This window comes from Diadema setosum, chromosome 6 (assembly GCF_964275005.1).
Source record: "Diadema setosum chromosome 6, eeDiaSeto1, whole genome shotgun sequence".
Taxonomy (NCBI): Eukaryota; Metazoa; Echinodermata; class Echinoidea; order Diadematoida; family Diadematidae; genus Diadema; species Diadema setosum.
Genome location: NC_092690.1, coordinates 14,140,137 through 14,154,633, shown reverse-complemented (window position 1 = coordinate 14,154,633; position 14,497 = coordinate 14,140,137). Strand labels below are relative to the sequence as shown.

At 39.0% G+C, this 14,497-nt stretch overlaps 1 protein-coding gene across 1 annotated transcript; it reads left to right on the top strand.

The window, feature by feature from the left end:
* Positions 1-3,256: 3,256 nt before the first annotated feature.
* LOC140229556 (uncharacterized) lies at positions 3,257-13,640 on the top strand. Its single transcript, XM_072309804.1, has 11 exons — positions 3,257-3,385; positions 4,021-4,134; positions 4,853-5,629; positions 5,992-6,047; positions 6,331-6,465; positions 7,053-7,115; positions 7,343-7,643; positions 7,961-8,084; positions 8,474-8,662; positions 9,014-9,333; positions 11,826-13,640. The coding sequence occupies exons 1-10, from the start codon at positions 3,257-3,259 to the stop codon at positions 9,331-9,333; spliced, it is 2,208 nt and encodes a 735-aa protein (XP_072165905.1). The 3' UTR covers positions 11,826-13,640.
* Positions 13,641-14,497: the final 857 nt, after the last annotated feature.

Sequence of the window (14,497 nt, the reverse complement as noted above, 5' to 3'; positions counted from 1 at the left end):
TTTGATCCCTTTGTCCGTTTGTGACCAAACATGGATGGTAGATGTCCCTTGGGGAGGTGAAGGTCATCACAAGGTCAAAGGTCACAAAAAGGGGTCAACAAACTTTTAGGGCCCAATGTTAAGTTTTTATGGCGCGTTTCAATTGTGGCTCATAACTTTTGATCCCTAAGTCCGTTTCTGACCAAACTTGGACCGTACATGTCCCTTAGGGAATTAAAGGTCATCACAAGGTCAAAGGTCACAGAAAGGGGTCAACAATTCTTAGGGCCCATTGTTATGTTTTTATGGCGCGTTTCGATCATGGCTCAAAACTTTTGATCCCTTTGTCCATTTGTGACCATACTTGGATGGTAAATGTCCCTTGGGGAGTTGAAGGTCACAAGGTCAAAGGTCATAGGCGGGTCAATGAACTTCTGGGAGTTAGAAAAATATTAACCTCTTGTACGCGAATGGGCGAGACACAATTTTGCACTTGCCTTGTTATTATGTCTGCAATGTCTTCGTTTGTAAACGTCCACAAAACGTTTTTATTAGGTCTGCTACGTCGACTTCGTCTTTAATGAACGTTTAAAAAACGTTTTTATTTCGTCCTCTGTACGTCTCTTTATTATGAATATTCATGCTTAATTATGAATATTCAAATCAAGGTGTATGTGATCTAATTTTAGTAACCATGTCTTCATGCATCACAACATTTTGGTGGTATATAAACGAATGTGATACAGATTCATAAATTGGGAATAGGGTGTAGTATAGGTGGTAGGACATTAGGAATAGGTTAGGATAGGATTATAAAGGATTAGAATTAGGATACATTAATGTCAGAGTGCGTCTATATTCTCATAAGTATATATTTTTTTAAATACCTTATAAAAAATAAACAGACATTCTTAAAAGGGTTTCTGGACGTTCTAGACGGAAATGAAATGTTCTCTGAACGTTCTGGAAAGGGTCATACGACTTTTTAGACGTTCTTAAAACGTTTTTTGAACGTTCTAGACGGTTTTCAAAGGTTTTCTGGACGTCCGCAAAACGTCCACACAACGTTTTGAATATTTTCAAAAGGTTTCAATGACGTCCACAACGTTCAAAAGGTTTTCTGCTGGTCCTTAAAAATTCCGAAAGGTTTTTTTTTATTGGTTTTCTAAAAGTTTAAAGAAACGTTTTTATAACGTCCATTTGAAACGTTTGAAATACGTCGAAAAACTTCCACAAAAAGACGTTCTGAAAATGTTTTGACAAAACGTCCTTGTGTTAGCTGGGTAATGACTGAATGCTGAGACGTATAAAAATGATAATTTTTGGGAATTCGGGAAAAAGAAAAAGTATATATTGTTCATTATTGTAAATTACCTTTTTCAAAATCTAATAAACATTTGGTCTCCTACCAGGAATGCAATTTATATAGCTATAATGCCTCACTGGTTATGTGCAAATTATCTTTTTCATCATTGTTAAAACATTACCCAGCCCAATCCAATTAAACATACTTCAGGCTTCTCGGAGACGCACGTGGATTCGAGTCGACTAATATTATCTTAATTGATTTTTATGCCCTACTATATTTTGAAGTAGATGTCAAGCACTAATTACATTTAACGAGATTTGATGGTTTTTGCTAACTTTCTCACACTCAATATTATCTTGCTTTTATTTTACTAATTTCATCCACAGCTTCTTCCGTTTTTTTTTTTCTTTTTTGGAAAGTAACTGTGACCACAGAAACAGTGCTGTAAGTGAAATAGTTTATTAATTTCATACCAAAATCTACGTGACGAAAGAGGGTTGCAGATGGATGCGCATGAACATTCTCCATACATGTCGTCAAATTAAGGCCTGCGGGCGAGGATAATAATTGTCAATACGTTAACATGGGGGACAACAATCTACGTGGATATAAAATAGTAACATAAAGTTTAAAGATCGGATGACGATCACCTTCAGTTTCACCCATAGAGTTATCACTTCAGCTGTATGAATCAAAGACTGTAGAACAGGACCTATGATAACTGCTTTCATTTGTGATCATCACTGTTTGCAATAAACTCCACTATAATGGAAAGTCTCTCAAATCATAATATGCATCTGTCTCTGTGTGAAGTTCTTTCATTCCGCCATTTTGTGGTAGATTGTAGTCTTTGTGTTTAAAAGATAGAGAGCCATCGGTGAATGTCCGAAGGCATGTTTGTAGTTATCAATGATGACTCCACAGTTATGATGGAGTAATGATTATTATTCAAGGCAACAGCGAGAGAGAAGTATATACATTGAAGGAGGAAATTCATCAAATACTGAAGAGATGCTGAAGTCTAAAATGAAATGATATTTGGATTGTTATTATTTTATTACACAAACTTACAAAGTTGATGACATCGGCTGTACCGGGTTGGTGTAACGATTCAAAATATTATCAAACCAACAAATATCTCACCTGTGGTGGCACAAAATAATTTCCTTTGCCAGCCGCTTCGGAGTCGGGTCCAAAATTGCCGATCACGAACTTGGTAAATCCAGGCATTGCTAAGAGCACACCATCAGATGCGTATGAGCAAGGACCTTTAGGATCTTTGGTATGAACAGCACAGGAGAAATCACTAGGCATAAACCACTTGAAAAAGCACCGTTGTTATGTAAACAAAAATGTAACAAAGTTTCATTATTACGTCACAGATACTGAAAAGGGCTGTACGCGCAATGGGTTGATGAAGACAAACGCAACGCCCATATTCTTATTACGTCACTGCGCATATTAGGATGATGTTCGCGTCATTACGCGCATGTTATTGTGCACAAAGTGACGCCCTGATATGCGCGTTGATCAGGCAACGGGACCATGGTTACGTGTGTACTTACACGTTCGTACATAACAACAATTCAACAGTGTACTATCTCTGTGCTTCTTTCTATCGAAAGTGTGTTATCACGAAAGCTCCCGAAGTTTTCCCACTTTTGCGACTTGAGAGACAGTAAATCGTATTTTGTCAGGTCAGTATTGATTATCTACAATCTTTTACATGAGTATTCCTAATTTTGCTCATATATTTCAACGGATTTAAGGATTTATAATTACTTAAAAGATACTTTGTACAGTACTGGCATTCCTCAAGGTCAAGTGAAGGTCATTTATTCAACCAGAAGGTCTATACACAATCAATAGTGGGACACTTCATACAGTACCAATAGGCCTTATCATTATCATTCAAATCTTCAATCTTGCTTCTATGCAGATATAAAGATCTAGTCTGACTACGACGCTATGGAGGTGTATTCCAAATCCCCAATTCACGTCCCCGTGCCATGGGAGTTACAGAAGAGGTCACGGTGTGACGATCCGTACCCTTGGGTCCGGGCCACCGCAGGGTTACCCGCGAACAGCTCCCCTGATGTAAGCAAGAACTATACTCCCGACATTCTCTTATTCTATGTCGCATGTTTCAAATAAGCAGGAAAAACGTATATACGAGAAAATAAAATCACTATTATTATTATTATTATTATTATTATTATTATTGTTATTATTATTATTATTATCACAATAAAATGTATTATTATACACATTAATCAGAGTCATATTCACTGAAAATATACGAAAAAGTGTTTGATACAATAAAAGTGATAATAAGATTATAAGACCTATTGTGAACAATGTTACTACAGATAATGGGTTTGCCGTACAGTACATGAGCTGTCGTGCAGCTGCCCTACTGAGGTCGTGAAGAAGCATTATTATATTCCTACACAGCAGTGTTTAAGTCTGTAGCATCATATCAGATTTCCCTTAAAAAGCAGCAGCCTGATTCACTTTGAGAACTATTTTTAAAGATGTATTTGCAAGTTTTGTTGGTGATGAAAAAATGAATGAATGAAGACTAAGTGTTATGCAGCCACAGTAAATGGTGGAAATAGATGCAAAGTGAGATGTTTACATTACGAAGGTCAGATTATTGAATAAAAACTTAGTACCGATCCGAGGTACAGGTGTATTGCATTTTACAATCTCTTCATTTCTCATTTACCAAGCTTGCTGAGACAGCCCGTCGAATGCCATCGCCGCCAGTGTACCTGGCGGGTAATCTTCTTCTCCAACGGCTCCAAGAGTCCCTTCAAAACAAGGAGCTGAAGGAACAGATTGGTGTACGTTATAATGCCCCATTTCTTTGATAATCAATTAAGATCCACATGAACACAGGTGTAAGACCCGAGAATACGGTGAACTCACAGTTGTCATAAATATCTTTGGAAGACGATGAAAAAAACATAGAGAAGCCCCCACCCCCACAGACACAAACAAAACAGATATAAATAAAAACAAAAGACATTATCCATGATCTTAGTGAAGACGAGACACTATTCTATCATCGTGTAATGAAGCGTCAACCGGCCATTGACTCCACAAGTGTTTATGACTTCAACAAAATGACCTGATGGAATTGAATGTTCATTCTGTGTAATAATAATAATAATAATAATAATAATAATAATAATATTAATAATAATCCTCATCATAATGATAATGATAATGATAATGATAACAATAATAACAACAAATATACTAGTATTGATAATAATAATAATACAGTGTACTTATAATGCGCCAATTCAACATGACTAGCGTGCTCAAGGCGAAGTAGGAAAAGTGAATTTTTAGGTACAAAAATCATTACACACTCATGTACCTTAAAATGAATGAAACAATGATGAAAAAATACATAATATACAATGCTACTGTAAAGCGATTACGAACAATGAGTCTTGATATACTAAAAGTAATATACACGTAATCTTTATTTCTGTGCTATCTGGTACCACTATTATTGACAATAAGCTTGATCTTTCTTCTCAATTCTAACAGGTTTTGTCCAGCAAAGTACACCTTGCCGAAAGAAAGGCAAAGCGAGCTGAGCGCACAGCCGGTCTCATCGGAGGCATGGCAAACTACTCCCTTCAGAAGGTGGCTCGCGCTCAGGAGAAGTCTCGAAGGGCCGAGGCTAGGGTACGGCAGGAGGAAGAAAGGGCACGACAAGCAGAAGACCGTGCTTGTCGTGCAGAGGAAAGGGCGAACATCGCTGAGACACGGTTGACAGCAATAAAGGAAGACATCAGAGGAGCCGAGGACAACGCGCGGCTGATCAGCCAGAAGGTAAAGGTTGCTGAAGAGATTGCGGCGAAGGCTCAGCAAAGGGCGATATCTGCAGAACAGAAACTAGCATTGGCAGAAGAAGGCATTAACATCGCAGAGGAGAAATCTCGGCTCGTCGAGGAGAGAGCGAAACGAACCGAAGATAAGCTGAGCATCGCCGAGGAGAAATTTCGGCTTGCCGAGGAGAGAGCGAAACGAACCGAAGATAAGCTGAGCATCGCCGAGGAGAACGTGAGGCAGGCAGAAGAGAAGGCGATCATTGCCGAAGAACGAGCGAGGCAGGCGGAAATGAAGGCGACAATGGCCGAAGAGAGAGCGAGGAAAACTCAGGAGGAGGCCCTCATCGTCGGTGATAGGGCGAAGCAGGCTGAGGAGAAGACGAGACGGTTCATGGACAAGTATCTCGATGCAACATCACAGATCGAGATCTTGAAGATGGAGTTGGCTTTGGCCAAACATAAGAAAGATCCTTCGAAGGACCATCTTCAGGTAAGTAGGCCCTACTCTGATCGGGTGTTAGAAAAAAAAAATACAAATGAGAAGATAAATCCGTGGATTATGAAAATCACTTGATAAAGATGGCAACCCAGAATGAATTGAATGAAGTAACAGAGATTCAGATTATTACGATTAATCAGGTTTATTCAGAAATGATCACAAAAAAAGCAAATAAATTGCCTCTATTTCCATATCTCCATGAGCACCGAAAGGTGGACTTGTGCGCTATACAAATAACCACTATTCTTCTTCTTCTTTTTTTCTTCTTATTGTTATCATCATCATTATTATTATCATCATCATAATTAATCATCATTATCGTTATTACTATCATCATTATTTTCAATCTTCAGGTTGACGTGACTGCCTCCTCTTCGGGTGTTTCTATCTCCCCAACTCAGCCTGCATGGTGAGAAGACTTTGGATATCATTTTAGAATAATTTGAACGCAGTCTTTATAGATGGTTGATAGCCCTTCAATCTGTAATAAGAGGACAGAATGTAAACTGCACAAATCACGGAAGATTGAATTAAAAAATTATATATCATAACCCTTTCAGTGTTTCATTCTTAAAAAAAACACACACACACACGTTTAAACTTGTGCAATCGGTAACAATTTCATTTAAAGATAGATGTAGAGAAAAATGATATTGTCAAAACCTAATTCTATTATGCTCTTTGTAAATCAGCACGCCATATCAAGCCGCAGCCTCGGCACCTCCTAGCACCCTCCGATCCCCATCCTCACACGGCTCGTCACCAATCAGTACCACTGGTCATTCCTCACCAAACACCTCTGCTGTTTCAAACTCCCCATCCCCTGTGTAAGATTATCTATCAGTGTTCCTTTTTTCTTTTAAGTGTGATTTCTTTAAATAAAGGAATATAATGCACCATATATTCGATACGTTTTACTTGATAACCAGAACCATTTCACATGAGATGATAATTGTTTAACAGAACTTCCGCTCTGAAATCATATGTAAAGAGTCGCGATTGCAAATATATACCGCCAAGTTTTAACCTCAGTCCAAGACAACAAAATCATTTTGATCCGTATTTAAAAAAAAAAAAAAAGATAACAAGTAAGTTAAGCGTCTTCTCTCACATTTTTGAAGGCTTTTCGACAAGTGCGTACAAAAAGAAAAGGAATAGAATTCTAATTTTACAATTACCCCAGACCCTTACACTAATCCTCTCCTGAATCTAATCCTAACCCCTACCCAAACTCTAACCCTAACCCTAACACTAACCCTAATCTTTACTCTTACCATATCACTAACCAGTATTTAGCCGGAGATGATTGTCGTGATACGATCCTACCGTATTCCCCTCCCCTCTCTCTCTTCTTCAAGACAGAAAGAAAAAGAATCATACCTTATCCCCCTCTCTCTTCTTCTTCTTCTTCCAGACATACGCCCCTTATATCCCCACTACCATCTTCCAGCCAGATGTCGGCAAGCCCCACTCCTAGGTAAGAACTACTAAATCATCAACTTAAGTAGAACGTATGGCATTTATGTTTGATGATTATACATTTTTAATCAACTTACAAAAGTAAAATTCTTTGACAATTGAAGGTTGACATTGATGTTGTGCTTATGATGATAAAACATTTTATCCATAAACTATGAGTCGCATTAAGAACACAATATTACGACAGCGTGATTATTTTTATATGATTGTGATTCTCTATGACAGGCCTACCAACACTCCATCTCAGGTGGGCACGACGACTGGTGGGGCAGCTGCCAAAAGCAACACCATGGCGAGAGCACCCAGCCCGCCTGGTGCTGCAGCTGCATCATCTTCATCATCCGCTCCAAGCTCATACGTTTGGACCATAACAGACCTTAAGGACTTCGACCCCGCCAAAGGTTCTATCGTCCTAGGACAGGGGTCCTATGGCACGGTGTACCTCTGTCGGCATCGCGTCACAGATCGACCCATTGCCCTGAAGACCTTCATGCTGCCTTCGTCTATTAACCAGATGACCAAGAAGGTAACGTCTCATCCTTGTTTTACTGTTTATTTATATTGCATTAGAAGTGAATCATGCAAGGTTTCTTTACCGACTTTTTCTTCGTGAGGTCAAAAGTAAATAGTAAATTTTTTAGGACGATTTGTATGATATAATGACAATTACCTATAGAATCAAAATAATAGTTATGGACAGAGTGACTAGTAAACATGTTGGCATAGTAATGATAATGACGACGATAAGAATAAAAAAAAAACAACAACAACCAAGGATCCAAGGCAAGGAGTGAACACTACTATTTATGCTCTTCATCCATCTCAACTTACTTTACACTTTAGGTAGCTGAGATCCAGGAGGAAGCCGCCGTATTGGACTTATTTGGCAGAGAGGCGTGTTTCCCAACGTACCTTGGATGCCTTGAGGTCAGCACTGGGTGTATCGGCCTCGCAATGGAATTCATCGGTAAGTTGACTAATGTACCTAGGATACTTTGTCATTTCTCACACAAACAAATAAGTATTGAAGAAAACAAAACACATCATTTTGTGACAAGGAATATGACACTTCATCGACTGATGTTTGGAACTCAACTTACAGTCACTAGTTGTGACAGTGACGTATTATGTAGACGTATAAAAAAAAATGCGTTGTGCTACCGATTCGTGGTTCTTAGCAGGTACATAGTCCTGCTGTTTTCAATGCATCTCACTGAAGAATCTATGAATTCGTATTGGTGAAATCTTAACTGAAAGCTTGAAACTTGTCAAGAGAGTATCTTCACAATATTTGTGTCATGTGAAAGACGAATTCCAGCTTAAAACTATTACCAGCGCTTATCTAATTGTTACCAGGTGACGCGATAACGGGAGAGACCGTGACTCTGGACAAGGCCATCCGGGGCGGGGTTCCTACCATCACCCACACCAACTGGCTCCAGCTTGCCTTGGATATCTGCAAGGGTCTTGACCTCATTCATCAGAGAGGATATCTGATGAATGATTTAAAAGAGGACAATGTCCTCTTAGACAAGTCCTCTTCAGGTGAGTTCAAGTTCGTCATACCCAAATACTTGCTAAACACTCTAGTTTTCCTTCTCCTCTTTCTATTACCTTTTTGAACAAAGAAAAGATATTCTAATCCATCTAGTAACACATATCTTACACATCGACAGATGTTTACTCAAATGAAAGCACTTTAAGATAATGCATTACACAAGTGAGGTCAAAGATTGTCTTTCATCTATTCATCTTTATATTTTTGAGCCTTTATTACCGTCCCACTAGAATTCATAGTACATGTATCTGTTTGTCATCCCTCCCTACCCTTCTATACACACGCAAAAACACATGGTATTTATTTTCATTTTGCCCATGTATGTTCATCAACAACAGGTCTATGGCAGGCCAGAGTAATAGATCTAGGCTTGGTCTCCAATCAGTCATGTTCAACCCACTACTACTTCACCCCCGACGAGAAGGCCCGATATCTCAGGGGCGAGTTATATCAACACATCGCCCCAGAGGTCGCCCTTCAAGATCAGGCTACTGACGTCCATAGCGATGTCTATCAGGTGGGTCGGCTGATGAACATGATGGGGCAAGCTGCTGGTGATGGGAGTCTAATGCTCATTGGTGCGCTCTGCGGTAATCCCAACCGAGCTTCCCGGCCAGCCCTAGGAGCTGTGGTCCAAGAGCTGGAAAGGATGATATAGGTGATGTGATGCATCGAAGCCCGAAAAGATATCAATATCTGTTTTTGGTCACAGCTAAATTTGAAATCAAACCCATATATTTTGCAAGCAAAAACGACAACAGTATCCTTTGGCGTACTCGGTTTACATATTGAAAATAACAAAACCAGAGATAACGAAGTTTTGTCAACTTTTTAATCTAGAACACCAAAAGCACCCTAATATCGAAAAGCTTAAGAAGACAGAGTGTAGTCTCTGTCTTGAGCACCAAATCTTATCCTTTGAAAAAAAAAGAAGCTTGAAATAAAAATATCTTTGAATCAACCGCGCTTGAACAGTGAGTTCAATCAAAATCCAAAGCTGGTTAGTTTACTGCTACAAAATATGCAATCTGAACCTGGCATTGCTCAAAACGTCTTTTCGGATTTCGATGCAAAGGTGAGTATATTTGTATATATTCCTATCATTTTCAAAGTTATTTTTAAAATTTGTTACTACCTTGCAGCAGTGATGGTGCCCAGCAAAAAGGAAAACAGTAGATAAATATATAAATGTATAAAGGGTATGTGATACCAGCCGTTGATGCTGCCTAGTAAAGTCTATATTGCCGAAAAACAAAGATGTTGTATAGGGCTACTTGCTGGTAAAGAAGAAAAATACTCTAACGCTGGAACGAGCGAAAGATAATAATTCACTGATACAGTGGTTTCCGTCTTAATAAAAATGTGGGTAGTAAGCAAACAGGACATTAAACCGACCAAAATTGTTTTTCACTCAAACAAGTGCAAATAGTCAAAGTTTCGTGCGATGTCACAGCTTGATCAAATCAAATCGAATGACAATCGAATGAAAATAGTATTGTCTCTTCAAATTGACAACGTTTTCATTAGCATGCCCTGCAGTGCCGTTGTAATCTGACAAATATTGCATGATGGGAACGGAGATTGAACGTGATCCAAGGTTGTCCATCACACCTATTGTGGGGCAAGGTGGTGCATCTGTACAAGGTAACAACAATAAAACGACAGATAAGTTGTACCATTAGGTTGTACGGAGCTGGGATACTAAGAGGCTGTCCATCAGATACAGTCTCTCGAGCTGAGTGGGGGCTCTTCACAAACAACAACAATAGCAGTAGCAGCAACAACAGCAGCAGCAACAGCAACAACAAAACCCGACAGGTAAGTTGTAAGGAGATGGAATATTGAGGGGTTGTCCATCACAGTGCAGAGCGAGGTGGGGCTCTGCACAAAACTTCAACATAAGCAACATTAATAAAGGGTAAGGTATAAGGAGATGGAATACTACGAGGTTGTCCATCACAGTGTAGAGCGAGGTGGGGCTCTGCACAGACAACAGTATTCAGCAACACAAACAACAGGTGATACTAAGGGGATGACCATTATAGTGTATAGAGCGAGGTGGGAATCGACGCACAAACAATATCAACAACACAAACAACAGTTTAAAGTATATGGATATATGAATTACTAAGGGGATGTCCATCACAGAGTAGAGCGACACGGATTTCATCACGAAATAGCAATAGCGGCAAAACAAAGCACAGGTGAGTCGTACGGAGATGGAATACTAGTTTGAGGTGGGGCTCTTCACAAACATGGACAATTAAACCAACAATAACAACAACAGCAAAACGATAGGTTAGTTGTAAAGAGATCGAATGCATTGAGTCACCAAAATCAGCCCTCGAAAAACTTAAGACGTAGTTTACTTTCTGTCTTGAGCACCAAATCTTATGAATCCTTTGAAAAAAAATGCTGAAATAAAATATCATGGTTGACATCGAATCAACGCTTGAACTTGCTGGTAAATTTCGGTACGAGAAATGCTCTAATACTGGAACGAACAAAATAACTATTCACTGATACAGTAATTTCAATCGAAATGAAAACATTGGAAAATATGGGTATTGTAAAGACAAAAGGACATTTTGAGCGACAGAAAATTATGTCGTTTTTTCACTGTGACAAATGGAAATATCCAAAGTTTTGTGCGATGTCACAGCTTGATCACACGTAAAGTAAGTATATTTGTATATATTCTCATCGTTTTCAAAGTTATTCTTCAGATTTGTGACTACATCGCAGTAATGATGTGGCCAGCAAAAAAAAAAAAGAAAAAAAAAAGAGGAAAATAATAGATAAATATTCAAATAAACAAATAAAGGGTGCGTTATACTACCCGTCGATCCAGCCTAGTTAAGCCTCATATTTCCGAAAAACAGAGATGACATATCGGCTTATTCGCTGGTAAGGAGGAGAAATGGTGTAATACATGAACAAGCAAAAATTCTAGTCAACTCATACAGTGGTTTCCATCCTAATGAAAAAGTGGGTAGTAAAAAAAAATTACATTAAACCGACAGAAATTTATGTTTAAAAAAAATGCCAATGGAAATAGTTCTGTGCAGTGTCACAGCTTGATTAAATCGAATCGAATGACAATGGTATTGTCTCTTCAAGTTGACAACGTTTCATTAGCATGCCCTGCAGTGCCGGTGTAATCTGACAAATATTGCATGATGGGAACGGAGATGGAACGTGATCCAAGGTTGTCCATCACACCTATTGTGGGGCAAGGTGGTGCCTCCTGTACAAGGAAACAACAATAAAACGACAGATAATGTTGTACCATGGTTGTACGGAGCTGGGATACTAAAAGGCTGTCCATCGCATACAGTCTCTCGAGCTAAGTGGGGGCTCTTCACAAACAACAACAATAACAATAACAGCAACAGAAACAACGATAACAACAGCAACAGCAACAGCAACAACAAAACCCGACAGGTAAGTTGTAAGGAGATGGAATATTAACGGGTTGTCCATCACAGTGTAGAGCGATCGAGGTGGGGCTCTGCACAAAACTTTAACAGCAGCAACATTACATAGCGGGTAAGGTACAAGGAGGTGGAATACTACGAGGTTGTCCATCACAGTGCAGAGCGAGGTGGGGCTCTGAACAGATAATAGTATTTGGCAACACATACAACAGATTAAGTCAAGGAGATGGAATACTAAGAGGTTGTCCATCATAATGGGTTCTTAAACCAATAATAACATCAACACAAACAACAGGTGATACTATAAGGGGATTACCATTGTGTATAGACCGAGATGGGGATCGATGCACAAACTACAATATCAGCAATACGAACAACCTTGGATGTCCATCACAGTGTATAATAAGATCGACATTGGGCTCTTCATGAAATAGCAATAACGGCAAGACAAACCACAGGTAAGTTGTAAGGAAATAGAATACTGATTTACAGCAAGATGGGCTCTTCGCAGATCGGACAATAATAAAACCACCACCACCAACAACAACAACAAAACAATACGTCAGTTTTCAGGGGATAGAATGTTGTAAGTCATGAGGTTGTCCATTACAGTGTGAAGAGAAGTGGGACTCGTCACAAAACAATAGCAACAAAACGCACAATAGGTAAGTTGTAAGGAGATGGAATTCATAGTAGGGTTGTCCAGCCCAGTGCACGGCGAGATATAAGGTTCTTCACAAGTCAAAACAACTGCAGCAACAACAAAAACAATGTGTGAGTTGTGGCAGTGAGGTAGAGATAATAATTCGTCCGCAGCAGCGAGTAAAATGTCGTGCGCAATACTTGACCTACGATATCTTTGCGAGACAAACAATTATCTATACCCTCCACCATGGAATTCAACATTAAGTTTTATGTGGAGATGGATCTAAAACGGTTGTCTGTCAAACGGAAAGGGCAAGGCAGGGCTGTGCACGAAACAGCTGCAATCGGAAGCTGCAAGTAAATCGTAAAAAAAAACAAACAAAAAAAAAAAACCTCAGCAATTATTTGCAAGGAGATGGAATATTGTAAAAAGAGTCCATCACTTTGGAGAGCAAGAATGGGGTTGTTCATCGAACAAAATGGTCACCGCTTGAATTTAGGCAAATAGGTCTCAGAATAACAAAAAAAAAAAAAAAAGAGAGAGGGAGAGAGAGAAAAAATGAGATAGTTCACTTCATGACAAGGAGCAGGTCATTTAAACAGCAGCGATAATCGGTTGTACACAATGTATTACTAGTATCATGCATGCAGTGTAGCTAAGGAGATTGAATAGGGAGAGGAATCTCGATGATGTCTTGGACGGACTCTCATATCATGATAAAAACTCAGGCTGTCAGGAGTGATACTTTTAAAAGATAGCTTATGGAACATGTGGATGATACAACATTCTGAGAAATCTGATGACGTGAAAAAGGGAAAAAGGCTATCTGATCAAATATGATAATATCGAGATGAAACTTAATGAAATGAAAATTGTGTCGCATATCGCATGTAAGAAGTTGACATATAAAATGACTGAATACTGAGACGTAACAAAAATAATTTTGGGGAATTCGGGGGAAAAAGGTATTCTCCTTTATTGAAAATGATCCTTTTCAAAATCTAATTCTCAAGCGTCCATTTACTGTAGGAAAAATGTTGTTTAATTTCAGTGCTTTAGAATAATATGATGAATATGAAAATTGAAGACTGTGGCAACAGCAGGGACACATGTAGGGAGGGGGCAAGAACCTTTGAATATTTACTGAAAAACAACAGGTCAAATCCTGAATTATATTCACAATTCTGATATCCTGGAGACTCAACAGAGCCTCTTGCTTTTAAGTCCTTTTGCCATCGGAACCTGTAACACGAAAGAGAACGTATTTACTATCTTTGTGTATCGTTACATAACAAATAAATAGATAAAGAAAGCAAGCCAGAAAGAAGGAAAACGTCTACACAGGCACAGGAAATTCAAGTGAAAGAGAAAATAACTCAAATCACTACACGAATTTTATGACACTGGCTGCACGGGCTTGATGTAACGATTCAAAAGAAAACCAAAGAAACAGAGTATCTCACCTGTGACGACACAACACAGTTTCCTTACAGACTTTGCCAGACTCTTGCGGAGTCGGGCCCAAAATCGCCTACCACGAGATAACTTGCTAAATCTAGGCATTTTGATCGGAAGCTAAGAGCACACCATCAAACCTAATGCGTATGAAGAGCAAGGAGGAATTCATATGGAATGAACCACTGACAAGAATGTCGTTGTTATGTAAACAAAATTGTTGCAAAGTTTCATTATTACGACACAGATCTTGAAATGAGGTGTACGCGCAGCGCGTTGATGAC

Bases quoted from the DNA above. Each gene is read 5' to 3' on its own strand.
- LOC140229556 (XM_072309804.1), top strand. From the start codon at position 3,257: ATGGAGGTGTATTCCAAATCCCCAATTCACGTCCCCGTGCCATGGGAG. The intron at 3,386-4,020 runs GTAAGCAAGAAC...TCATTTACCAAG, and splicing joins CCGCGAACAGCTCCCCTGAT to CTTGCTGAGACAGCCCGTCG. The intron at 7,116-7,342 runs GTAAGAACTACT...TCTCTATGACAG, and splicing joins TCGGCAAGCCCCACTCCTAG to GCCTACCAACACTCCATCTC.